The sequence below is a fragment of the Carlito syrichta genome, unplaced genomic scaffold, assembly GCF_000164805.1.
Source record: "Carlito syrichta isolate Samal-C Ts95f unplaced genomic scaffold, Tarsius_syrichta-2.0.1 Scaffold305678, whole genome shotgun sequence".
NCBI classification, from domain to species: domain Eukaryota; kingdom Metazoa; phylum Chordata; class Mammalia; order Primates; family Tarsiidae; genus Carlito; species Carlito syrichta.
The window spans coordinates 374,019-401,145 of record NW_007249774.1 but is presented as its reverse complement, the minus strand read 5'-3'; the positions used below and the strand labels follow the sequence as shown (position 1 = coordinate 401,145).

Sequence of the window (27,127 nt, the reverse complement as noted above, 5' to 3'; positions counted from 1 at the left end):
ATTGGGCTTTCCCAGGACTGACCAGGCAACAAGGGCTGAAATGACAAAAGCTCCATAGGAGTATGACTTCTTAAGACAAACTCTCCCAAGAGCCTGACATGTTCAGAACAAAAAAGTGTTGATTAGAATCACAAACTGACCAGTTTTGCAGGACAGGCTTGAACGAGTGGGCTTATAGGGGCTTTATGTAGGCCTGTGTTCTACCCTATGATACTCTTCTTTATGGAAGAACAACACAGAAAGAGGAAAAAGGATTAAGTAATATAAATTTTCATACCAAAGAGTACTAAAAAGCACATCAGAGTCACTACACTTAAGACTAGGTACACAAATCCTTTTCTTCCACTAATCACAATTTTGTAGTAGGGACAAATTGATTTTTACCATTTGCACAACTAGATTTCAAAGAGATGCCAGAGCCTGACTGGTAAGAAATTTTTACCCTTCTTCTGACTTGTCAGGTCCTGGGTTCCCTTCACTGTGGCTTCCAGAAGAGAATGGCTTTGGTGATCCTGCTCATAGCACCAGATCTGTAGGGGCCAAGGGAAAGCTTCCCCTCTGCCCTCTAAAAGTTCTCTGAAAAATCGACTCACAAAGAGGAATAATAGGAGAAATGGCATACAAATTTATTAACGTGTACATGGGGGACAACCACAGAATGGTTACCTGCTTCTTGAGAAACAAAGTCTCAAGGAAAAACAATTTCATCAAGGAGAGAGCAACTAGCTTAATATAATTCAGGGCCACCAACTATGTGGGCATCCTGGCTCAGAAGAGACTCATACAGTTGTCTGTAACCTTGGAGGAGCTAGGGAGGCTCAAAGGGCTCGTGCTGGTACTGGGGTGCCAGGTCCCCACAATGTTTCAGACAAAGAAGGTGGTGGTGAGAAGGGAAAAATGTTCGTGGTATGTAAGTGGGAGAGCAGGGAGACACAGGGCTGTTTTAGGGTCCGAGAGCCTTTTGAGTTTTCAGAGACATTGGTTAAATCTTCAGATTAGTTTCCTTCGAAAATTTATAGAGATTTCCAATTGTGTTTGGAGCTTTCAAAAGTGCTGATTAATGGGAAGCCTTTATCATCTTTGAGAGGTCCAGACTCGCCTTTGTTCTAATTGTGTGCATAGATAGTTTAATTTACATGCTTCTCTTGGGCCTATCTTCTCTGTCAACTGGGGGTATAATTTGGCAATACCAGCCCTTGTCAGTGATTAGTAACTCCCATGAACCGGGAGCAGCAGGGAGGATTAGGGTATATCAGTAAAATGGCCCATCCCAGCGAGTGGTGGGGCAGGGGGCACCAGGGGATGTGCTGTTGACTAAATGACTGACTTGGTGCAGGGGGAAAAGTGTAGTCATTGGAGTCGACCTTGAAAGATTCACCTGACCTCACTGAGTTCCTGTGTTCTCATCTGTGAAAACAGTGGCTTGGAGCATTCATTCATATCCTAACAGCAACTTTAAAAAAGATGCATACCACATGCCAGACATGTTATGTACTTCTGGTTGAGGGCAATCATGTAAGTTCTGTGTGCCTCAGTTCCCTAATAGGTTAAATGGGGGTAATGACAGTACCCATCTCAGAGGGTTGTTACGAGAATTAAATGTAAAGTGCTTAGAATAGTGCTTAGCACATCCTCAACTTCTAATAAATGTTAGCTATTACTTTTAATATTGCTAATCATCACAAATAGGTCCTGAAAACAGGTACTAATATGCCTAGATTTACAGATAAAACTAGGACTTTGAGAGATTAAATAACTTCCTCAAACCTTGAGGCTAGGAATCAGCAGAACTGGAGTCACAGGGCCTGAGCTTTCCTCCTGGTGAAGGCCGTTGGCAGGAAGTGTAGGAGGATCTCCCCACAGCTGCTTGTGTGTCCTCACAACAGGGCATCCGGCTTATCCAGAGTGAGTCACCTAAGAGGGAGCAAAGTGGAAGCTACAATGTCTTTTTAAATTTTATTTTATAATTTTTTATTCTAAAGATGCGGGGTACAATTCAAGGTTAAGTATACAAATGTTCATTATGCAGGTACCCTTGTTGATGAGGTGTGCCCCCCTCCCCTGGGAGAGTCCCACTACTGCCAATCCCACTCCTCCTCCCTGGCAGTTTCCCAGTACTGACAATCCCTTTCTTATAGTATTTTTAGTACAAAAATTTTACACATACAGAAAATATCCATGTTCCTTCCACCTAGACTCAGCCATTCCTACTGTCTTTTCCATGTTTTCTCTATTAATCTTTTTTTGAGTTGAGGTCTCACTCTGTTGTCCAGGTTGGAGTGCAGTGGCGTGCTATGGCTACCACAGCCTTGACCTGCTAGGCTCAGGCAATCCTTCTGCCTCAACCTCCCAAAGTGCTGGGATTACAGGTGTGAACCACCATTCCCGACCCTCTATCAATCTTTTTAACCTATTTATATACTGTATTTTGATTATGATAATTGTTCTACAGTTTCTTTTATGACCTAGTCTTGGAAGTCACACACGGATACTTAAGCCACATTCATTCTCTTCATTAGAATAGCTTTGCCAGTTTTAGCAAAACAAGCACAAAAGAATCCCCAGTTAAATTTGAATTAACCAGTGAATAAACTTTTAGTATAAGTCTATCCCAAGCAATAATTGGGACATACTTGTACTAAAATTTATTTTATGTTTACCTGAAACTCAAATTTAATTGGACATCATGTATTTAACCTGGCAACCCTATGTTAGAAATAAGTCACTTAGTCTGGTCCACCACTCAAGGAGAAGGGAATTAGTTTTCACTTTTGGAGGGAGAAAATGAATTTGTGAAGAAATTTTTAAAGCACCAAAACCAGGATTTTGAAAAAGTTTACTTGGTCCTGGTGTCTGGATAATTGCTTGGGAGCCTATGAGGATGAAGCAGTAGTTATGGGACAAGCAAGTTTGCTCCAAATAGACTTGTACATTTACTATTTTTTGGTAGAAACAGGATCTCACCATGTTGCCCAGGCTGATCTCCAACTGCTGGCCTCAAGTGATCCTCCCACCTCAGCTTCTCAAAGTGCTGGTATTACAAGTGTGAGCCTCCAGACCTATTGTACATTTATACCAAATAACAAATAATATCTTATTTGATCCTCAGACATCTCTGTGAGGTAGGTGAGGCAGTGATTATGAGTCCCATGTTACAGCGAGGAAACTAAAGTGCATGTTCCAAGGTGACATGGGCAGAAATGGTGGAGAGAGCTGGGTGGGTGCAGTGGCTCACACCTGTAATCCCAGCACTTTGGGAGGCTGAGGCGAGAGGATTGCCTGAGTCCAGGGGTTCAAGACCAGTCTGGGTAACTTGGCAACACCTTGTCTCTACAATAAATCAAAAAATTAGTCAGGCATGGTGGTGCAGGCCTACAATCCCAGCTACTGGAAAACTGAGGTAGAAGGATCACTTGAGCCCAGCAAGTCGAGGCTGTGGTAGCCATGAGCGTGCCACTGCACTCCAGCCTGGGTGACACAGTGAGACTCCAACTCAAAAAAATAAGGTAGAGGGAGTTGGGGATAAAGCCTCCAAATCTCAAGTTATTCCACCCAGTCAAGTTCTGATATACTATGATGCTCCACATACAAGATGTCTTGGATTCATTTTCTATCTTCTGCCATGTTGTTATGTCAAGTAGGTGATGGGATGTGTGAATGCTTGCTGCTGTGTGTGCTGCATCCTGGGAATGGAGGAAGTCTCTTGGAGAAGCTGAGGCCTGTGTTCAGTCTTCACTTCCCACACCCACTAGCTCTGAGTACATCCTGGCTAAGACTGTGGGGCTTCAACCCACGACCTGCAGACCCTTTGCACTGACTCTCTGGAGAGTGCTGACAAGATTCTCATTCCTTTTCCCCAGGAGGCAGTCGGCCTCACATGGAAAAGACTGTGGAACAAACAGAGAACCACTTGCCCCCAATTTTTAGTACAAGAAATTTTACTCATACAGAAGATATCCATGTTCCTTCCCTCTAGACTCAGCCATTCTTATTATATTTTCCATGTTTTCTCTATCAATCTTTTTTTTTTTTGAGTCGGAGTCTCACTCTGTTGCCCAGGTTGGAGTGCAGTGGCACACTCACGTCTACTACAGCCTTGACCTGCTAGGCTCGGGCAATCCTTCTGCCTCAACCTCCCAAAGTGCTGGGATTACAGGTGTGAACCAGTATGCTCGACCCTCTATCAGTCTTTTTAACCTATATATATATATATATATACTGTATTTTGATTCACTCCTAAGTACTTTATAGCCTGCATTATTTAAAAATAAGTATATACTTATGAGCCATAATTTCATAATCACACCTAAAGAAATTAACCACAATTTTCTAGTATCATATAACATTGAGTCTATATTCAAATTTCTCCTATTATATCCAAGGTATTGTCCATAACCAATCAAGTTTCATCTGTGATAAGATCAGGTCAGTTACCTTATTGATGGTTCTATGTTCTGCACTGCCAGAATAAGGACTATTTCCTGATCTCCATTATAGTTGGTATGGTCATATGGCCAAAATCTATTCAATGAGATAAATGTGAAAGTGTTTTATGACATTTCTGGGAAGTCTTTGGCTTCTTGGAACATGGGTATGGTGGCTGGAGCTCTGGCAGCCATCTTAGACCTGAGCATCTGGGTCACCCTCCAGGGATGATAGAGGCAAAGCTGGAAGGAGCTTCATGGAACAACCAGTGCCATCTCTGTCCGCCTAGTTCCTCAATTCCTTTACTTGAGAGACTAAAACCTTGTGTGTGTGAATCACTGTTAGGTCACTTAGCCAAATTTAATCCTAACTAATAGTAGGCCAGCTTGAGGCCTACTATAATCTTATATTTCCCTGGAAGAGATGTTATTTGCTTTCTACTTGGCTAAAACATATTTCAGAACTTCTCTTTCCTCCAGGTGCAGTTCTCTGATGCCAGTACACCGTGAGAACATTCTCAGACTATGTTACCGACCCTCTAGTCTTGGCCTCCTATCATTTTAAATGAGTCTTAGCAGCCAGGGAAAATTTTTGTAAGAATCTTGTGGTTAGACATGTGGGAAATGAAGTCAGCATGGCTTGCCACATGCAAGAGGACACCAGGGAACAGGGCTTAGAGGTGTGTGTACAGGAGCAGAATGGGAATAATCTGGAATTTGTGAAATACCTGGGCAGGGACCCAAGGGAGAGGCTCCAAAGGGCAGGGCCTTCAGGAAAGGCAACATGATGAACATTTGCACCCCTCGCCTTCCTGCCAGCTGAGGAGAGGCTCCATTTGGAAAGTGTCCCATAGGAAACAAAGAAGTTACAGTGTGTGAAGTTCCTTGGGCTGCACTACCTGCACCCCCACCCCGCTCTCGTTATCACTTGACTTGTGGGGAGTGGGAACACAGCTGTGTGCAGAGGGTCAGAATGTTTCCTCTTTGTCTGAGGCATGCGGAAGACACCCTCCTGAGTAGTAACATTGGCACTACCTTGGTTATCTGAGAAGCTGGCTGGCCTTCTGAGCTTTGTTCTCATGGATACAGTTGAATACACAGTTCTTAATGAATCTAGGGATATCTTCCTACCTCAACAGGGTGAAAATGTGGATCCTGAGTCTGGGAACCTAAAGAAAAAACTCTGGGTAGGTCAAAATGTCACCTATATTTGAGACTGTGATATAGTCATTACAAGGTAAACACACATGCACCTATACACACACATATACTTAGATATGTTTGTGTGTATGAATAGGGTTGACCCACATTCATTTGTTCTTTCCCCACTCATTCTTTCAATCATTTATTGAGATCCTGCTCCTTGCCAGTGTCTGTGCTATGCATTGAAGGTGATAATAACTGAGTTTTCCAGCATCTTTTAGTCTCTCAGAAGAGACAAATAACAAACACAACTGGCCAGAATCCAGTGATCACATCCTACAACAAAGGAAAGAGCCCGGTGCTCTTTTCTAGTGGAGGGGATTCACTTCTGGGCTTAGCAAGTTTATGCAAGTTCCTGATTTCTTGCCCTGACTTCAACTCAAAAGCAGAGCCTCGTTTTAATGCCATTTTGTCTAGAGAGATCCGTCATGAGATCAGGGTGGATGGTTCAACTCCTCCCACCATCTGGCCAGCATCCTTGCCCAAATGTTCCATCAGGCAGTCTCCTTGGTTTATTTGCTAATGTGTTTCCCAGTTGTGGCCCACGTGGTCTCTGGCTGCTTCCGGTTTTCCTCATCCTCTTTGCTGGAGATCATCACCTTGGTCACAATTTAAATCTGATACACAAGGTTCCTAATGGCCCACTTAAAAATGATTCTCTTAGCCTGGCTGATGTGGTTAGCTAGCAAGTTTGTCATCTGTCTGGAGCCGCAACTCCTAACAGAAGGCAAAGTAAGGGTTACCTGAAAATGGGAAAAACGCTGGCTGGGAGCAAGGCCCCAGCTAAAGCAGCTGTGCCGGAGGCAAAGCCCCATGGATTCCATTGATGGACCCCTTTGATCTCTAGGGGTGTGTGCATAAGACAGAAAGTACCCCTTTCTGATGAAGCATTAACTGATAAGCGAGGATGATGTATTGGTGAAACGGAAGTTTGAGACATGAATAAGGAACACAGCAAAAGCACAGTCATTAGAGACGCTAGAGAATGTTCTGTTACCTTTGTTTCCATGAAAAGCAAAACCATTGTGTATAAAGAAAATAAAAGAACTTTCCCATCCTTTATTTTTAATGGTTAACAGACCCTATACTAAAATAACACCTTAGACGGATAAGATGGAGGAGGAAGTTTGTGAGACCTGAGACAAGTCAATCCTGAGGGCAGCTGCTTTTAAACATAATTCAAGAAAGTATAGACATAGTAGATTTAAGTTTGTAAGAGTAAAATGATCTAGTAGTATAAGTATAATAATATAGGAGAGAATAGTTAAGTAGATAAAAATAGAATGATGATTAAAGATTATTAGATGAAAAATAATTAAATAGAAAACAAATATAGGATATAAGAGTAGTCAAGTATAATTCATATAAAGGTTGTTAAGCATTATTAGATTATGATTCATATAAGTAAAATAAGAATAAAGATAGATACATAATAGGAAAATTTATAGGAAATAATTAAGAAATAATAAAATTAGTTATAAGAAACAATAAAATTAGTTATAGATGTAAACGCCAATATATTGCTGCTAAGTTACATGTAAGAATTGTTAGAAATATGATATAAAAGGGGTAAGGGTTGAAAGGTTACAGTTAATTATTTTTAGCAAAAATTGTTTCATTCCTGTCTATTGATTTTAGCATAATGGAAACAAAAAAAAGAATAGGGAGGAACAAATAAATCATTGTAGAACGTTTGATTGTAAAAGAAAACATAATGTAAGCTTCTGTAGGCATATGTGTGAGGAGGTTGAGGGTTGAAAATGCCTTATATAAACATGTGAAAACTGAATAAACTTTGGAAGAATCCCAAACTCGACCCAGGGAGTTGACTTGTGTCTTCTTTCTTCGCCGCGTCTGATTCTCTCGCCTTAGGCCCTGACCTTTGTGTTGGAGCTGGACTCTGACAGTCATTCCATTCAGGTAGGAAAATTTTCATGTAGGAAATGCCTTAACCCAGTGAAAGAAGTGAATGATGGTGAGAACTTGAGGCTGATTACATGAAGAGGTCTTGAAAACCCTGTAAAGTTCATCACATAGGCAAGGTAGCTCCCCAGGGCAGTCAAGGGTTTGGTCTGGGTTTGAGTCCTGCCTCCTCTACCTATAGCTGTGTTGCTACCTTGAGTAATTTCCTTATGCTCCCTGTGTCTTCGTTTGTAAGAAATGAGGTTGTTGTATGATAAGAGAACCTACTGCTTATAGGTTGTTGAAGAATTAAATGATTAAAGACACAGAAATTATACAGAACAGTGAGGACAGTCATGGCACACAGTGAGAACTCTCAAGAGCGTACCTGGTATTATTACGTGTTGATTGGTGTTTCTCCTAAGTACTTGTGGTGCTGGTTCTGCTGACAGCTTTTATGCCTCTGAGGGCTGGATGGAAGCAGAGGAGACAGATAGCACTTAATCCCCCTATCCCTTCAACTCTGTGGAGGCAGAGGCTGTTTGGCATCCATTCAATTCAGCACACTGAACTGAACATCCGTTGTGTGTCAGGCATTGTTGGGTACAGTGATAAAGGTGAATAAACCAGCACCAACATGGTCTTACTTCGTTTCCTGGGACCCAGGAGAATGTCCTATAAATGCAGGTTAAAGAAACTGAGAAAAGTTGATATAAATTCTTTTGAATGCAGAGTCAGTTTTTATACTTATACTAATATCCTCATGCCTTTGACATCTGACCAGCTGCTTTCTTTTCTTTTATTTTGAGTCAGGGCCTTGCTCTGTCACCCAGGCTGGAATGCAGGGGCTCAATCATAGCTCACCGCAGCTTTGAACTCCTGGGTTCAAGTGATCCTCCCACCTCTACCTTCTGAGTAGCTGGGACTACAGGCATGCACCACCAAGCTTGGCTAATTTTTAAAATTTTTTGTAGAGACTGGATCTCACTATATTGCCTGGGCTGGTCTCAAATTCCTGGCTTCAAATTATCTTCCTACCTTGGCCTCCCGAAGTGCAGAAATTATAGGCATAGAGCCATTGCTCCCAGCCCATCTGACCAGTTTCATACTGGGAAAGGCAGATTTCATTGGAAGTTTCGACAGAATGTGTGGGCTTACCATCTTTGGTTGGCTGTCTTTGCTGTTAGGAAGCAGGTCTGAGGATAATATTTGATTTAACTGCTTGAATCTTGGAAGTTCCTCATTTTCAAAGTGTCAGGGTTGATGCTACTTTTGAGACTTTTTTTATTTTTTATTTTTTTTTTGAGTCGGAGTCTCGCTCTGCCGCCCAGACTGGAGTGCAGGGCCCCTCCCGGCCACCGCAGCCTCGACCTGCTGGGCTCCGGCGATCCTTCTGCCTCAGCCTTCCAAGTAGCCGGAATTACAGGCATGTGCTACCACACCTGGCTGAATTTTTGATTTATTGTAGAGATGAGGTCTCGCTGCCCAGGAGGGTCTCGAACCCGTGGGCTCAGGCAATCCACTCACCTCAGCCTCCCAAAGGCACGGGATTACAGGCTGAGCCACCGAGCCCGGTTCTTTTGAGACTTTTTTATCAATATGTATGGTACAAAACATCAGCATGTGTATCTGCCAGTGGCCTAGTTGTAGAGAAGAGAATTACTGGCAATAAGGAAGTACGGCTGGGAACCAATGTCTGTATTCCAGGCACAGCAGGACCTTGGAGTCCCTGGTCCCTGGTGACTGAGGAAAAGGGAGCTGTTCTAGAAAGAGGCCTAATCACGCAGTTATCTTTGTTTAATTTTCTTATCAAGATAAACTGCAATCTTGACCAACATGTGCTGTTCTGAATTCAACACACCACTCTCCATTCTGTTCTAAGGTCATGATGCTCCTATGAAAATCCAGGGTTCTCATTCCATGGGCTGCACATGTGCGCATGCCCACATGATTTCATCAGTCCTGACAAGTAGATTATTTGCCCATTTTTAACATCTCTGAAATTGAGATGCATCTTAAGCATTTTGTCAGAGTTTAACTGGAAGAGTTTTCTCTTTCTTATAATTTATAGCATATTCAATTTGATGAAACATGGCAGTGGTTCCCAAATGTTGTTGCACTTGGAATTACCTGGTTATCTTTAAAAACTACTGGTGCCTGGCACCCAGCCCCATGCATTCAGGGATGGGATATGTCCTGGGCATCAGGACTTTCAAAAAACTCCCCTGGTAATTGTAAAGTATGGTAACGTTTGGGAACTGTTGAAATACAGTATTTCTGCTTTATTCAACCTTTTTCAACTCCTAGGTTTTATGGACAGTATCCTTAGAGATTCTGTTTTTTATATATTGTGTACTTCTCTGTCTCAATTAATGATGTCTTTTCAACTCCATTCATTAATCATCCTTTATATTCCCACTAGGATATTTGTTCCAGAAGGACAAGGATTTTGTCTGATTTATTCTCTGCTTTATTCTCAGCACCAAAAACACCTACGCATGTGGTAGACACTTGATCAATATTTGATGAATAAATGACTTTCTTCCTTAATATTCAATATGATAAACTCATTCCTCACACAGTTTCCAATAAAAATGTTATTGTGTTTAGATAACTTGCAAATCTGGTTCTTCATTTCCAGTGGTATCTTTCAAGTCTCAATTTCACACAAAACTTGAGCTCAGTGTTTTCTCTTCCCATATCTATCCATGGCATCAGTTTTCTCTCTGAGTTTCAAGCTTACAACCTTGAGTCATTTTCAAGTCTTGTCTTTCCTTTGCTCTCCTCATATGTAGCTACTTGCCGAATTTTATAGTTTGTTTTTTTGAAAATTCTCTTGAATTTGTCCCTTTTAATTTCTACAACACCGAATTTGTCTCCTTGGCTTCAATTTACTTGTATTCCAAGTTACATCTCATGCCCACCTGATAGACACTACTTTTTTTTTTTTTAGGTTAGAAAATATAGTTTATTCAAAAACTAAATTAGAGAGAGGGAGAGAAAGAGGAGATTCACCTCCCCAAGGTAGAGGAGGGGCCAAAGCTTAAGAAAACATGGCCAAGGCCAAGCGCTGTGGCTCAGTCCTATAATCCCAGCACTTTGGGAGGCCGAAGTGAGGGAATTGTCAGAGCCCACAGGTGGGAGAACAGCCTGAGAAACTTGCTGAGACCTCATATCTACAATAAATTAAAAAATTGGCCAGGCGTGGTAGCACTCGCCTGTAGTTCCAGCTACTTGGAAGGCTGAGGTGGAAGGATCACCTGAGCCCAGCAAGTTGATGCTGGGGTGGCCGTGAGCATACCACTGCACTCCAACCTGGGCAGTGGAGTGAGATTCCAACTCAAAAGAAAGAAAGAAAACATGACCACACCATAGCTTAGCAAGGCAATGGTCAGAAACTGCTTTTTAAAAAACTGTTGATGGGAGCTTTAATGTGTAAAGTATATGACAATAATAGCATAAAGAATGGGAGAAGGTAAAGAGAATTTTTTTTTTTTTTGAGTTGGAGTCTCACTCTGTTGCCCAGACTGGAGTGCAGTGGCCGCTCCCGCCTACCACCAATGCCTCGACCTGCTGGGCTCCGGCAATCCTTCCGCCTCCGCCTTCCAAGTAGCTGGAACTACAGGCGCGCGCGTGCTACCACGCCTGGCTAGTTTTTGATTTATTGTAGAGACGAGGTCTTGCCAAATTGCCTGGGCGGGTCTCAAGCCTGCAGGCTCAGGCAATCCTCTCGCCTTGGCCTCCCAAAGTGCTGGGATTACAGGCTGAGGCACCGAGCCCGGCCTGGTAAAGAGAATTTAACTGTTGTAAAGTTCTTGTATTATTTAAGAAGTAGTAAAGGCACTAACTTAAAGCAGATCGTGATAAGTCAAGGATGTATATCTTAAACTACTAGAAAAATAATACAAGAATTTTCTTGTATTAATTTTAATTAATTTTTAAAAAGCTAGTGGAGAATAAAATTCTTAAAAACAATAAATGCAGAAAAGGAGAAATAAAAAAGAACTTGTGGATGAAATACAAAACCAACAGCACAATGGTAGACTTGAGACTAACTCTATTAGTAGTTACATTAAATACAAATAAACTAAACATTCCAATTAAAAGGCAAAACCTACAGGGCTATATGACTTCATTGAGAAATTCCTCCAAACAAGGAAGAAATAATATCACTCTTACACAAACTCTTTCATGGAACAGAGAAATAGGAAATACTTCTCAACTTGCATTGACAGATCAACATAAATTTAATATGAATTCTGATAACAACATTACAAGGAGAGAAAATTACAGGCTAATATTTCTTGGGAATTCAGATGGAAACATTAAAAAAATCAGCAAATCAAACTCGGCAATATATAAAAATTATACTACATCATGAAAAATTGAGGTTTATTCCAGAAATGCAAGGTTGGTTAAATGTTCAAAAATCGATCAATGTAATTAACCACATTCACAGAATAAACACATTATCTTCATGTACAAAGAAAACGTATTCAACATCTCCTTTTGGTTAAAAACCAAAACCAAAACGAGCCAGTCATGCTGGCTCATTCCTGTAATCCCAGTTCTTTGGGAGGCTAGGGTGGGAGGGTCACTTGAGGACAGGGTTAAAGATCGACCTGGGTAACAGACTGAGACCACATGTCTACAAAAAGTAGAAAAAATCTGCCAGACATGGTGGCGAGTACTTGTAGCCCCAGCAACTTGGGAGACTGAGATGAGAGGCTCACTTGAGCCCAATTTGAGGAGTTTGAGGCTGCAGTGAGCCATGATTGTGACACTGCACTTCAGTCTGGAGAACAGAGTGAGACTTCCATCTCTAAAACAAAACAAAGCAAAACAAAACAAAACTCCATGAACTTGGAGTACCAAGGGACTTCCTTAATCTGATAAAAGATATCTACAAAAACAAACAAAACCCCTTAAAACCCAAACAAAACCAAACCAAATATAAAACTACAGCTAACATAACACTAAAGAGTAAAATTTTGAATGCTTTCTCCCTCCTTGAGTTCGGGAATAAAATAAGTATGTTCACTACCCACTTCCATTTAACACTGTAATAAAAATTCTAGTTAGTGTAATAAGGTGAAAAAAATAAATAAAATGCATAAAGTTTAGAAAAGAAGAAGTAAAAGAGCCACTATTTGTAGATAACGTGATTGTGGCTAAAACATTCATCAAGCTTTAGATTTAATTAATGAATTTACAAAGATTGGTGTAAACAAAGTTAACATACAAAAATAAATTGTACTTTTGTATACTAATAATATACAATGAGAAAATTTAAATATTTGTAAGAACATAATCAAATACTTAGGAATAAATCTAATGAAAGAAGTACAAGAGATCTATATCAATATGTACAAGGCATTGAAATTAAAGATGACCTAAACAAATGAAGAAATACTATATGTTCATGGATTGAAAGACTCAATAGTATTAAGATGTCAACGCTCCTCAAATTGACCTAGAGATTCAATGTAATTCCAACCAAAATCCCAGTAGGACATTTTATGAGAACTGGAAAGATGACTCTAAAGTTTATATGAAATGCAAAGGAGCTAGACTAGTCAAGACAGTCTTTTTTTTTTTTTTTGAGTTGGAGTCTCACTCTGTCACCCAGACTGGAGTGCAGTGGCTGCTTCTGGCCACCCAGCCTCGACCTGCTGGACTCCGGTGATCCTTCCACCTCAGCCTTCCAAGTAGCTGGAATTATAGGCATGTGCTACCACGCCCGGCTGATTTTTTGATTTATTGTAGAGATGAGGTCTCGCTGCCCAGGCAGGTCTCGAACCCGTGGGCTCAGGCAATCCACTCACCTCAGCCTCCCAAAGGCGCGGGATTACAGGCTGAGCCACCGAGCCCAGCTTAGTCAAGACAATCTTAAAGAAGAAGAATAAAGTCAAGAATAAAGAAGAATAAACTTATAATACCAGTTAGCAAGGTTTACTACAAAGTCTCAATTGTTAAGATAGCGTGACATTGGCTCAAGATTAGACAAATAGACTAATGGTACAGAACGGAGAACACAGAAAGAGACCCACACATACACAGTCACCTTACTTATAACAGAGGTGCCACTGCAATTCAGGGGCAAAGGATGGTCATATTAGCAAATAATACAGGATCAGTTGCAAATCTATACGGAAAAAATGAACTTGAACTTTCATCTCACATCATATACCAACATTAGTTCCAAATGGTCCATAGACCTAAATTTTTGAAGAATAATTAGAAAAAATATAGAAGAATCTTTAGGCAAAAATTTCTTTTAAAAATTATTATTATAAAGATGTGGGGTAGGTATTCAGGGTTAGGTATACAAACACTGATTATGTAGGTACCCTTGTTGATGAGGTGTGCCCCTCCTTCCCCTAGCAGTTTCCCTCAACTGTCAATACCACCCCCTCCCCTGACAGTCTCCCACTACTGCCAATCCCTTTCTTATAGTATTATGATAATTATTCAAGGTCTGCTTATGAGTTTAGGAACATATGGTACTCTGTTCTTTGTTTCTGTGATAGATCACTGAGTATGATCGACTCTAAATTCATCCAAGTTGCTGCGAAGTAGGCAAAGATTGCTTAATCAGAACATAGAAAGCACTAACTATAAATTTAAAAAACTGATAAACTAGGACTTATTAAAATAAAGAACTTCTATACTTCTGTTTATCAATATACAAGTTTATTTTATTTATTTATTTAGTTTTGAGTTGGGGTCACTCACTCCAGGCTGGAGTGAAGTGGCATGATCACGGCTCACTGCAGCCTTGACCTCCTGGGCTCAGGTGGGCCTTCTGCCTCAGCCTCCCAAGTAGCAGAACTACAGGCACGCATCACCTTGCCCGGCTAATTTAAAAAAAAATTTTTTGTAGAGACAAGGTCTCACTATGTTGTCCTGGCTGGTCTCAAACTCCTGGGCTCAAGCGATCCTCCTGCATCTGTGGAGGGCTTCTGGGAAACTGGGGCTGGCTGTCAGCTGGGATGCCTGGGTTCTCTATGGGACTTTCATTCTGTAATGGAGGAATAGCTTGTGCTCTTTCACAGGGCAGTCCCTGGATTCCGGGTGCAGTAAAAGGAGACAAGCCCTAATTCCCATGCACACTTCAAGCCTATCCTTACATTATGTTCACTACTATTTAACAATAGTCACAGAGGCAAACCCAGATTCAAGGGGTGGAAAATAGGCTTTCCCTTATGAATGGAAGAGTTGCAGTCTATTGCAGTATGCATATAGGGAAGAGGAGAAGACACGGACATCTGAAATGCAGATTCTCAGGTCTCCATGCAGACTTATTGAACCAAATCGATGGAAAAGAGGCCTCAAAGTATGCCCTTCAAGTGATCCCCCCTCATATTTTAAACTTGTTGTTTGGTACTTACAAAATATTATATGTGATATATATATGTGTGTGGTCAATATGTCTTTTAAAAAATAAAGCATAATAATATAATGCACATTCATGAAGCTACCACCCAGTCCAAAAGATGGATTATTAAAATAATTTCTTTACATTTACCTATGTGGTTTTCCCTTATGCCTTCCCTCCTACCCCCCATGATATGTGACTGTTTACATTTTGTGTTTTCCACTCCACTAAAAATTTAAAAATATAGTTTTTGTCTCATTAGTATCTATGTCTATAGAATATATTGCTGAGTTTTGCTTGCTTTTTTTAGCTCTAAAAAAAGCAGCTTATTTACTTATTTTTGAATTTTTATTGTGATAAAATATACCTAACATACATTTTCTGATTTTAACCATTTTAAGTTACAATTCAGCAGCATTAATTACATTAGCAATGTTGTGCGATCACCATCACTATCTTTTTAAAACTTTTCCATCAGCCAAACAGAAACTCTGTACTCATTAAGCAATAACTATCTTTTTAAAACTTTTCCATCAGCCAAACAGAAACTCTGTACTCATTAAGCAATAACTTCCCATTTCTCTCTTCTCCCAGCCCCTAGTAATCTCTAACCTACTTTTTGTCTGTATAAATTTGCCTATACTTGATATTTTCTATAAGTGGAATAATATAATATTTGTCCTTTTGTGTCTGGCTTCCTTCACTTAGCATATTTTCAAGGTTTACTCATGTTGTAACATGTATCAACTTCTTTTCTCTTTATAGGTGAATGATATTCATATATATCAATCAACCATGTTTTGTTTGTTGATGGATGCTTGGATTGCTTCCACCTTTTAGCTATTGTGAAAAATGCTGCTGTGACCACAGGTGCTCTGAGTCTCTGACTATAATTCTTTTGGGAATATGCTTAGAAGTGGAATTTCTGGGTCTGATGGCAATTCTATGCTCAGCTTTTTGAGAAACCATCAAACTCTTCTCCACAGCTGTGGCACCATTTTACACTCTCACCAGCAATGTACCAGGGTTCTAATTTTTCCACATCCTTGCCAGCACTTGCTATATATATATATATGTTTATACATAATTTTTAACAGTCATCCTAGAAGGTGTGAAGTGATATCTCATTGTGGTTTTGATTTGCATTTCCCTATTGACATCTTCCAATGGTGTTGGACTTCTTTTCATGTGCTTTTTGACCATTTACATATCTTTTTTTGGAGAAATATCTATTCAAATGCCCATGTTTTAATTCAGTAATTTATCTTTGTATTGTTGTTGTAGAAGTTCTTTATATAATCTGGATGCTAAACCTTTAACAGATACATGACTTGCAAATAATTTTTCCCATTTTGTGGATTGTCTTTTCACTTTCTTGACATTGTCTTTTGATGAAGCCCAGTTTATCTAATTTTTATTTTATTGTTTGTGGTTTTGGTGCATATCGAAGAATGACACCAATTAGTTTTACCTGGTTTATTTTTATTTTTAATTTTAATTTTTATTTTGAGTTGGAGTCTTGCTCCATCGCCCAGACTGGAGTGCAGTGGCATGTTCCCAGTCACCGCAGCCTCAACCTGCTGGGCTCCGGCGATCCTTCCGCCTCAGCATTTCAAGTAACCGGAACTACAGGTGTGCGCTACCACGCCCGGCTAATTTTTGATTTATTGTAGAGACGAGGTCTCACCAAGTTGCCCAGGTGGATCTTGAACCCGCGGGCTCAGGCAATCCACTCACCTCAGCCTCCCAAGGCGCAGGATTACAGGCTGAGCCACCGAGCTCGGCAGTTTTACCTGGTTTTAAGCTGTATAAGAATGGTATCAGCTTGGTGCGGTGGTTCATGACTGTAATCCCCACACTTTGGGAGGCTGAGGTAGGAGGATTGCTTGAGCCCACACCAGCCTGGGCAACATAGCAAGACCTCATCTCTAATTTAAAAAAAAAAAAAGAGTGGCATCATACTGAATATAATCTTCTGAAACTTGTGGTTTTCTTTCAAAATTATGTTTATAAGATTATTCTTTTCTTGCACATTCATTTTATGCTGTATAATAGTCCATTATGTGACTATACACACATTATTTGCCCATCCTCCTATTGAAGGACACTTGTGTTCTTTCCAGTTATTTTGCAATTGTATCAGTGCCATCATGAATATCTCAAAGTGATTCTTTTGTATACTCTATTTTAAGAGCCACTAACCTTTTTTTAAATGAATAAAGCAATCTTTTATTGAGTTGTTAATAAATCTCAATTGAACAATACCTGGGATACATACATGTACAGACATTTGATTGAAACATATTGGTTTTTTTCATCTACCTGTTTGGACTGACTGCCAGATCGTACAACCATGAGATCCACTGCCACTGAGAAGTCTGTTTGAGTCTACACTACAGCTTTTGTATACGTTTTTGTAACTGTTTTGTCTGATTTCTGGCAAAGAGCAATCAGTGAAGACACAATGAGCACATTTTACTGATTTCAGGCTGGAGAGCACTGAAGCAACCGGGAGATGACCACACACAAGGTGGGGAAAATTATTGTGAAAAGGAAGTACTTTCTATAGGGCCCCATCTAAGTTGCAGGAGTACCTATAAGTGGTTTGAAACAACTCAAAGTAAGGCCTTTTTCAGTGTGGCAATACTCCAAAATAAAGAGACAGATTGGTTCCTCCCCCAGCCCCGACCTGCCCTGTTGCTGATTTCGGGAAGCACTTTGGCAGGCACATGGGTCATGGTGTTGCCAGGTTTCTTCGGGGCTTGTAAAAGAACACCATGAGAAAATCAAATGTGAAGCAAGAGCTCAACTCTTGACAGAGGTGTTGTTTGTGGTTGTTACAGGAACATGCCAGTGACCTTAACAAGGCCAAAGTTGTGTAGACACAGGAATTACAAAATTGCGGAGGGGGAGAGGTGAGGTAGTGGCGGCATAAAAAGACCAGCAGGTACCCCCACAGCACTGCTCCTCCAGAGGCGACACAGGTCATGATGAGGTGGGTGCACCTTTCCTTCCTCCCTTTTCTCTGTTCATTTCATTCTTCTTTGCGTACAACAGCAGAGGTGCAAAAATATAAAAAAGAAACAGGGCAAGTGGAATAAAGTAGAGTGAACTAAAGGGCTCAGTGTGTTAATTCCTCTCCTTTTCTGCATCCATAAAAGACAGAGCTTTCAGACCATACAGTCTTTTCAGGAGATGTGATTTACTCTAAGGAGTGTCATTTTCCTTGAGGTTACAAAGTTTTTGTGTTTGCAGGGGATGTCAGCAGCTCCCGTGGTAGGATTTCTGGCATTTTGAAAATATGTATTAGCTGATTTTTTTTCCTTTTCAAAGTTGTATGCTAAGGGCCAGGTGCAGTGGCACACACCTATAATCCCGGCACTTTGGGAGGCGGAGGCAGGAAGATTGCTTGAGGTCAGGAATTTAGCCTAGAGCAACACAGTAAGAAAGACCAATAGTGCCACATTGGAATGACACAATGAAAGCACTTAGACCTTATCAAAATAAAAAGTCCTTTTGAAATGTTGAAATAACAAGACTAGAAACTTAGTATAAGGAAGCAATCCCTGAAGATGTCTGTCCATGAAGACGTCTGACAGTGAGATGGTTAACTGCTTAACTGCTCGGTAGGGCCTGTGCAGGACACCCGTGACCACAGTCCTGTTTTCAGGACCCAGTTCTCTTCTAGGTAACCTTCTGGTATCTGGGGGTTTGAATACTATTTCCTAGGGAGAAATTATCATAAAATAATAAAAACAACCATGTGTTTAAAATTATATATTTAAGAAAACTTTTATTATGGAAAATGTTGAGAAGTAGAGAAACTAGCATGGTAAGCCCCCATGTTCCCATCTTCAAGTTATCTACATCTTATTAGCATATCTTTGTGTCCCCGAGGGAAGGTTCTCTTGGCTGGAGAGTACACATGTTATTGCCAATTTAATGTTTCTAGAAAACAGCCAGAAACTAAAGGCACCTGTGTGCCTCCTTGTCTTGGTGACCCCTCTCTGAAGCATATGCAGAATCTCAAACAGGACAGAGCTTGCTGGAAGCTTGGTGTGCTCAGAAGCTGCTAAAGTGTGTCTGTAGGTGGTAGGGGAAACTCCTTGGTCCTAGCACTTCCATATATCTATTTTATTTTCTGGCTGTTTAATGGGAGAGGAGTGTGCCTGTGCATGTGTGCACGTGCCGTGAAGCAAGAAGTCCAGCTCTGTACTCCTTCCCGTCTCCTTTCCGCAGAGCCCTGGGAGCTGTCGTTGCCCTCCTGCTCTGGGGACAGCTTTTGGCAGTAAACTCAGGCAATGACGTCACGGATACCGCAGGTATGTCTTTGGGTTCGGGTGGGGGCTGTGCCACTTCCCTCTTCCCATCCTGATCTCTGGGCTTTCAATATTACAAAGAATATTGGGGATCCTTCCAGAAATAAGGGGCAGTTGCACTTCCCTTGGCTTCCATTTGGGGTGGAAGGAGGTTGGTGTGCAGAGCAGCATCCTCTCATCCGAGTTTTCATAGGTCTCTGGGAGCAATTTCCAAATATTAACCTCTTCTGGCTTTTCTTTCTTTGCAGACGACAGTTGCCCTAAGCCCCCTGAGGTTGCAAATGGCTATGTGGAGCACTCAGTTCGCTACCAGTGTAAGAAGTACTACAAACTGCGCACTGAAGGAGATGGTAAGACCTGGACAGGTGTCTCTGTGCCCTACACACCTTCGCCCTGACATTTCCATGTTGGATGGTGCCAGGATGATTGGCCAGAAAGTTTATGTATTCTCCCCGGAGCCAGGAGATTTAGACTCTGTCAAGGATTTTGTCACCAGTAGCTGTGCTCTTTGGGCAAATGAACTTTCCTTACCTTAACTTTTCTCTTTTGTTAAGAGAAGGCACTGCCATGTAGCCAACCTACCTCAGAGTCAGAGCTACACCCACAACAGATATAAAGAACAATGATGACAATAGGTAACTCTTGCCTAGTGAGTTCTATGTGCTTGGCACTGTTCTCAGTGCTATTTATTTGATCATGTATTCCTCACAGTACCCCTCTGAAGAAAGATCATGATTCTCATTTTGCTGATGAGAAAACAAACACAGACAGGCTGACTGTCTTGCCCAAGTTCTGGCAGCCTGTAAGAGGTAGAGTCAGGATTGAACCCTGAGCCCTACCTGTACTATCTGGTTGTGGTGGCCATGATCAGTCTATTCTGCTGGGCTTACTGGCACCCTGGCGCTTGGTTTACAGCACAGCGCTCCTCCCTTTTCTTCTCCTGCCACAAACTCTTCTCTTTCCTCCTCCCCTCTCCCTCCCCCACTCTTTCTCTTCTTCTTTTTAATTCTTCTCTTTTAAATACCTTCTCACTCCATGCTAGGTCCAGACTTGATTTCTCTTTTGGCTCATGTATTTCCTTTTGTTTTAGGAGTGTACACCCTAAACAGTGAGAAGCAGTGGACAAATAAGGCCGTTGGAGAGAAACTTCCTGAATGTGAAGCAGGTGAGTGCTGAGGGTTTAGCATGCAGGCAGGCATTGGGGTAGGAATGTCTCAGAAGCACACCCCTCCTGTGTGGCTTCCTTTGAGCAAACAAGATCCAGGAGGAGGGGTCATGGAGAACCACAGTTGGTCAGGCAGAAACTTGAGCAGTTAGGTGATGGCTCCTGGACAGAGTTCACCAAAGGTCTTGTTCATCGGGGCTTGAAGGGCACTGGCCGAATCCACTGTCTACACTGATCCCAGATCAGGAGACCCTATGCATACAGACAGCCTGTCTAGAGAGCCCTGGGTCAAAGGCTAAGCAAGCTCCAAGAAGAACAAGTCAAGGGAGGACATAAGATCTTGATCCATGGAAGTATAAGGAAAGGCTGCAGAGGGGCTGGGACTTCTTATTAGCAAGAGCTGTGCTCTCTCCTCTTCCCGCTTGGAGCAAGAGCTTTGGATGGCTTCTTCGGCCATCAGTGGTATGGAACTGTCAACCTGCCCTGTAGTAATGGCAAAGCCATAAAATATGGGTTCCAGCCATGATACCACAGTCCCCTCTTCATTCAGAGGGAATGAATTATTATAGCTTCTAGCCCTTTCATTGAATTTCAGGGAATTCCTTTGCTGTGATAAATTGTTTTAATATAATACCGCTCTCCAGCCTGCATTCAAAAAAGTGCTAATTCTTTTTTTTTTTTCTTTTTTGAGTCAGAGTCTCACTCTGTCATCTGGGCTGGAGTGCAGTGGCACCCTCATAGCCACTGCAGCTTTGACCTCCTGGGCTCAGGTGATCCTTCCACCTTAGCCTTCCAAAAAGTGTCTGTATCACTTCTTCTGTGAGTCAGATAAGCAGGAAATAGAACTCTGCTTTGTGATATAAACAATAAAAATTATTTAATTTTATGTATTTAATTTTTTTCTCCAAAGCAGTCTGACAAGTCAGAAATGGAATTATTTTGAACTGTAAATACTGGAAATGAGATGAGCAGGTAGTAAGGGTACAGCGATGAAATCTCCCGAGCTCCGAAGAAAAAGAGCGATAGCTTAACCAGCAGCAATAGCCAATGCTTTGGTCCCTCTTTCCCAGATGAGACTCTCTCATTTCTGCTCACGAGGTTCTTGCTCTCTTGACAGTATGCGGAAAGCCTAAGAACCCGGTGGACCAGGTGCAGCGCATCCTGGGTGGATCTCTGGATGCCAAAGGCAGCTTTCCCTGGCAGGCTAAGATGGTGTCTCGCCACAATCTCATCACAGGGGCCACACTGATCAGCGAACAATGGCTGTTGACCACGGCTAAAAATCTCTTCCTGAATCACACAGAAAATGCAACAGCAAAAGACATTGCCCCCACATTAACACTCTATGTGGGGAGAAATCAGCTCGTGGAGATTGAGAAGGTGGTTTTCTATCCTAACTACTCCGAGGTAGATATTGGGCTCATCAAACTCAAACAGAAGGTGCCTGTTAATGAGAGGGTGATGCCCATCTGCTTGCCTTCAAATGATTATGCAGAGGTGGGGCGTGTGGGTTATGTGTCTGGCTGGGGGCGCAATGCCAACTTCCAATTTACTGAGCATTTGAAGTATGTCATGCTGCCTGTGGCAGACCAGACCAATTGTGTGAAGCACTATGAAGGCAGTACAGTGCTCGAAAAGAAGACACCAAAGAGCCCTGTTGGGGTGCAGCCCATACTGAATGAACACACCTTCTGTGCCGGCATGTCCAAGTATCAGGAAGACACCTGCTATGGGGATGCTGGCAGTGCCTTTGCCATTCACGACCTGGAGAAGGACACCTGGTATGCAGCAGGAATCCTGAGCTTTGATAAGAGCTGTGCTGTGGCTGAGTATGGTGTGTATGTGAAAGTGTCCTCTATCCTGGACTGGGTTCAGCAGACCATAGCCGACAACTAATGAGAGCCTGGCCAGACCCCCTTGGCTGAAAGCAAGGTTTTGCCCTGGAATTGAGAAAAGTAGATGGGATAAGACATGGTATGAAGCTGATGGGTACCAGCCCTGTGTTGCTGAGTCAATTAATAAAGAGCTTTGTTTGACTCATTTCTGTGTTGTGTTCTGTCCTGGGCACTTTATAAATTCTCTCATTTATAGTCCGGGGGAACCAAGGGGTATAGAGCCTACTGGGTATTTGGCAGAAAACACCCCAAGCCAACTGGAAATTCCTAAGCAATACAAACTGTTCCACCTTAGGGAATCATGCTCACTGAACGAATGCCTATTGAATGCCTGGTCTCAGAAAGGGAACTGTCCTTGTTTCACAGACAAGGAAACAGAGACCCAGAGAAATTTATTTGCTTAAGGTTACACACAGCTATTAAATAGTGGAGCTGAGCCTTGAGCCTAGGTCTGTTTGAATACACTCTGAGCTCTTTTCACTATATCCTGTTGCCTCTTCAAAGTGAATTAGGAGAAATGGTAGAGTCCTGGTGAGGAAGATGCTAGCCCAAAATGGGATGGAAAAAAAATGTTTTGACAGACAGTACCTTGTAGTTTGTACTTGAATTCACCAGCACTCCAGAAAACAAAAGATGGTGTAAAGGCAGGAACTCTGGACTTGATGTGTCCAAATCATAGCTTGGCCCATACATTTGCTTAGTTCTTTAACTTCCTGGCAATCAGTTCCCGGTCTCTTCCATGAAGGGCTTAAACCAGGCGATCTCTAATGTCCCAGCAGCAATAACGTTCTGGGACTCTGTAAAGGATCAGGAGGTAGGAGTTTCTGTCTCAGTAGGAGATGATTTTCCTACTTGGAACAAACCCACCCTTCACTAGGAATCCATCTGACTTTATCTTTCAAAGATAGGCCATGCTATTAAGGGTCTCCCAGAAGAAAGATTCCGGAACTCTTGTAAACAGGAAGCTCTTCTAACTGAACTCTTTCTTGCTATAAGCCTTCAGTGTGCTGCCCCTCACCAACACAACTTCTCCTGCCACAATACGGCTCCCTCCTTCTCAGTGTATAAAATGCCACTGATGTCACTATCTCTCTCCAGGGTCTGGCCATCACTGTGAAGTTCTCCTTACATGCATCCTCCAGATCCATCAATACATCTCAACAGGTTACAGCTGGTGGACCAGTGAAGAGACAGATTTATATTTTAGAACTTTGAAACAGATAATAGCCAGAAACTAGAAAATTATAGTCAAACACTTACAAATGTCTCTAGAATACAGTCAGTTATACCTTTTTCTTCTGGTAGTATCCTCAGCACTAAGTTTTCTTGAAGAATAAACAACTCAGTTTTCTTGAAGAATTATCTGATTGTATTAAGTGGCTTCTGGTCACTACTCAGGAGGAAAATAATAATAAGAGAAAACCTCCAGCATTTTCTATCACTCATCTACTCTGCCTTCCTTTCCAGCAATACATCCTATTATCCTGGCCTCTGCCTCTGGGTTCAGCAACGCTGAACCCTGGGTTTCTCTCCAAATAGACTCTGCTATCTTTTGTCCCTGGGCCTTTTCCTTGGGAGCTGGCTGCTGAAATATTCTTCTCCTTTTGCACGAGTACCTTCTACTCTCCTTTAAGATGCAGGCATTGCCTCCTCCAAGAACCTCTTCTGCTGTTCAGGAGTCATTTGTATTATGCGACACCTAGCACAGGATGGAGACATGCAGCATGTACTCAATAAATACTTGTGGGATGGAAAGCAACTAAGACAGGATCAAAAACATGAATCAGGACTTCAGAGAAAAAGTCCCTGAGGCCCTCAGCAGGAAAGAAGATAAAAGAATTATATGTGTACAAGTTCTGAGGGTTGGCTGGTATCTGAACACTCACATCTAATCCTGTGTGATTAGGGCTGAGGAACAGAAAACCCGAATGGCCATGTTTTAGGCAATGAAGATATTTTATTCCTTCACAGAAGTCTAGAGGGAGGCAGCCCTAGAGTTCACTCAGTAACATCTGCAGGGATCAGGGGCTTTTCATCATTCTTCTTAGTATATTGATTTTTCATCCTGATGCTGGTCGCCACATGGTTCTAAGATGGCTACTGTAGCTCCACAAATCAGGAATGAAATAAAAAACAGGAAGTGGGGAGAGAAGACAGAATTGGTGGTCTTCTCCTTTCCTTTTGTTTTGTCTTATTTCTGAGGTGGCTCTCTCCTTTATCAGTGGAGGACACAAGCACTGCCCAGCAGCCTTCCCCTATGCTAGACCAGCCAGAACCAGTTCTCGTGGCATGCCTCTCTTCAGAAGAGGCGTGGAGAGCACCTGGCAGAAGGGGCTGGACTTGCAGTGACAGTGCTGCCCTGAAGGGGGCCCAGCTGCCCGGCCCACTGCAGCTCTGCATCCATGCTCTCATTCTGGAAAGTCAATGCCAATAGGTGCCACAAGATTTGAAGAAGAGCAGTAACTTGCCCAAGGTTGTGCCAGGGGACCCTGGAAAAGCAAGAATTCCTCACAAAGTCATTAAAACAGGCAAAGCCCATAAAGGTGACATTTCTTTCTAGCAATTATGACATCTCTTTCAGTTTGGGGCCCTAGAAATACTATTTTCTGCCTCAGGAAGAGGCGGCACCTTCTGGGAGAGAGCTGCTCCTGCTTACCAAGGAGAGTTCATTCTTTGCTTCGCTTACATGGAGTGCCGGATGGTGAAGGTTCAAGTTCTCACTTTTTATGTTCAATTCAATAACATAAAAGCTAGTTAAATGAGCCAACTAGGATAGTGTTTTAAAAGTCAGAGCCAGAAAGGCTCCAGAATAAAACAAACTGGCCTGCTGTAAGTGAAGAATCAATTATTCCCAGAGGAACTGGGGTAAAAAGGACTGGAAGTAGGAGAGCATGAGGATATATGAGTAAGGAATGGGTGAAGGGTGTGTATGTGCACATCTAGGGAAGAAAGTATTTTTGCTCCTATGGGAACTGACTTTGCATTTTACTTGTGTCTCAAATAAACATGGTCAAATCTAACTGCACCAGCCATGTTTGGGAGAATTCTGTTTTATCTTAAGGGATAAAGAAAAGCACTTAAAAAGAGAAGTTTAAAAAATTGTCCTGGGAAAACTGAACACCATTAACCTGACTGCTCTGAGGCTGGCAGGGAGTAGACACTTAGGCATTCCAGTTCAATCAGAGTCCCACTGTGGTCTTCTCCTCAGGGGCTGCAGATTTTACATGCAAGCCATCCTCTTCTCCATTGGGACACTGAGCTCGTTTCTGAAGAACTCCAGGAAAACAGCACAGCTGGGTTCAGGTACTGTTTCAAGGTGTGCCTTTCTCTCCATCTTTGACAGCAGTTAATGCGCTAAATGTCTTGATAAAGAAGGTCATACTTGGGAATATTCTTGGGATCAATAGGACTTTGGACAATAAGTTTTCCCCTCATTGCTCCTCGATAGATTACTTCAATCAAATCTATGAAGTCTTGTTTGGTTTTGAAACTTCCCACAAACTTAGTGTGGTCTGGAGATCTACACAGCATAGAAGAGAAACAATTACTCTCAGAACTTTTAATCATTACTTGTTGAAGACTTTTAGGATAAACAAAATGAACAGCAGTTTTGTTATTTCTTGTCAAGGGGACTTTAGCCATAAAGTCTGACATTGATTTTTCCCTCTTGGTATAAAACTAAAACCAGTGCTGTGGGCCACTAGGATAACAGCCCTGTCATGTGAAAAGATTCTGCTTCAAAATCTAATCACAATCTATATTGCAATGACTTCGTAAATCATTATCAAGAGCATTCACTGAGGCTGGAAGGGGCATTCCTTCTTGGTTTGTTTTGTTGGTTTTGCCAAGGCATTGTGCTAACTAAGCCCATTCATTAGCTGTGGTCTTCAAGTTCTAGTCACTTTGACTTTTGGGTGGTAGGTATTAACAAATTGTTTTTCTAAAAAGTATTTCAAATACCAGGTCTCTTTACTGTAGAAATTGTTTAGAAAATAATAAAATCTCCAGTGAGGCCCGAGGTCACCTCTTGGTGTAGAGTCTTCTAATCTTATGTGCATGTGTGTATTTCTTTTTTCACAATATTGGGAATTACATCATGCAAACTATTTAGTAATGTGCTTTCTGCCAACTAACATATATTTCTTTCAAAGTTATTACATATGCATAAACAGTATCATATTAAATTCCTGAAAATGTAATTACTGGTTAAAAAGTTTAAACACTTTTAAGTGTTTGATATATAGTGCCGTAAACTGCCCTCTAAAAAGACTGTACCAAATTAACAATTATATCAACTGTGTTCCAGAATAAATAGCAGTAAAACACTTTGAAACAGATATTTAACATACTTTCAAATAGATAATAACAAAGAAGGTACACAGATCTAGATAAGCAGACATCTCAACCACAGTAAGAAATTATAAGAATAATGGACACATTCAATAATAAATTTTAAGTATTGAGATGGTGACTGGATGGAGGAGAAAGCATTAAAGAAGACTTCCTGTTACTTATTCCTGACAGGCTTGATTAAAGAATGATTTAAAATTCTGAGTGGCAGAAGACAGGAAACTTGGCAAGACAAAAGCATATCTCAGTTTGCTGGAAGGAATGCTTTTTTTTTTTAACTTTTATTTTTTTCTTTTAAATTCACATTTGTCTTGATTGGAGGAATGCTTAAAAAAAAAACAAAACAGTATGCAGTTGTCCTTAAACTTCTTTTATTAATGCCACCTACAAGTCCTAAAAGTTTAAGGACAACTATATACTTTGAAAACAAAATGAGCTGGGCTCGGTGGCTCAGCCTGTAATCCCGCGCCTTTGGGAGGCTGAGGTGAGTG

General features: G+C 41.5%; 2 protein-coding genes across 8 annotated transcripts in view; one reads left to right on the top strand and one right to left on the bottom strand.

Annotated features, from left to right (window-relative positions):
• Positions 1 to 17,842: 17,842 nt before the first annotated feature.
• On the top strand, positions 17,843 to 22,432 carry LOC103264546 (haptoglobin). Of its 4 annotated transcripts, none has more exons than XM_008062227.2 (5): positions 17,843 to 17,902; positions 19,147 to 19,229; positions 19,475 to 19,576; positions 20,317 to 20,391; positions 21,509 to 22,432. In XM_008062227.2, the coding sequence occupies exons 1-5, from the start codon at positions 17,895 to 17,897 to the stop codon at positions 22,285 to 22,287; spliced, it is 1,047 nt and encodes a 348-aa protein (XP_008060418.1). In that variant the 5' UTR covers positions 17,843 to 17,894; the 3' UTR covers positions 22,288 to 22,432. The 4 variants fall into 4 exon arrangements, with proteins under 4 accessions (XP_008060418.1, XP_021570247.1, XP_021570245.1 ...); XM_021714570.1 differs by having other exon boundaries at positions 17,865 to 17,902; positions 21,629 to 22,425; XM_021714572.1 differs by lacking the exon at positions 20,317 to 20,391 and having other exon boundaries at positions 17,859 to 17,902; positions 21,526 to 22,425.
• Positions 22,433 to 24,225: 1,793 nt separating this feature from the next.
• Positions 24,226 to 27,127, bottom strand: part of TXNL4B (thioredoxin like 4B) — a 9,516-nt gene continuing 6,614 nt past the window's right edge. For all 4 annotated transcript variants that reach the window (XM_021714573.1, XM_021714574.1, XM_008062226.2 and 1 more), the window contains one exon: positions 24,226 to 25,806. In XM_021714573.1, the coding sequence (XP_021570248.1) occupies positions 25,641 to 25,806 (166 nt within the window). In that variant the 3' untranslated portion in view covers positions 24,226 to 25,640. The remainder of the gene's footprint in view (positions 25,807 to 27,127) is intronic.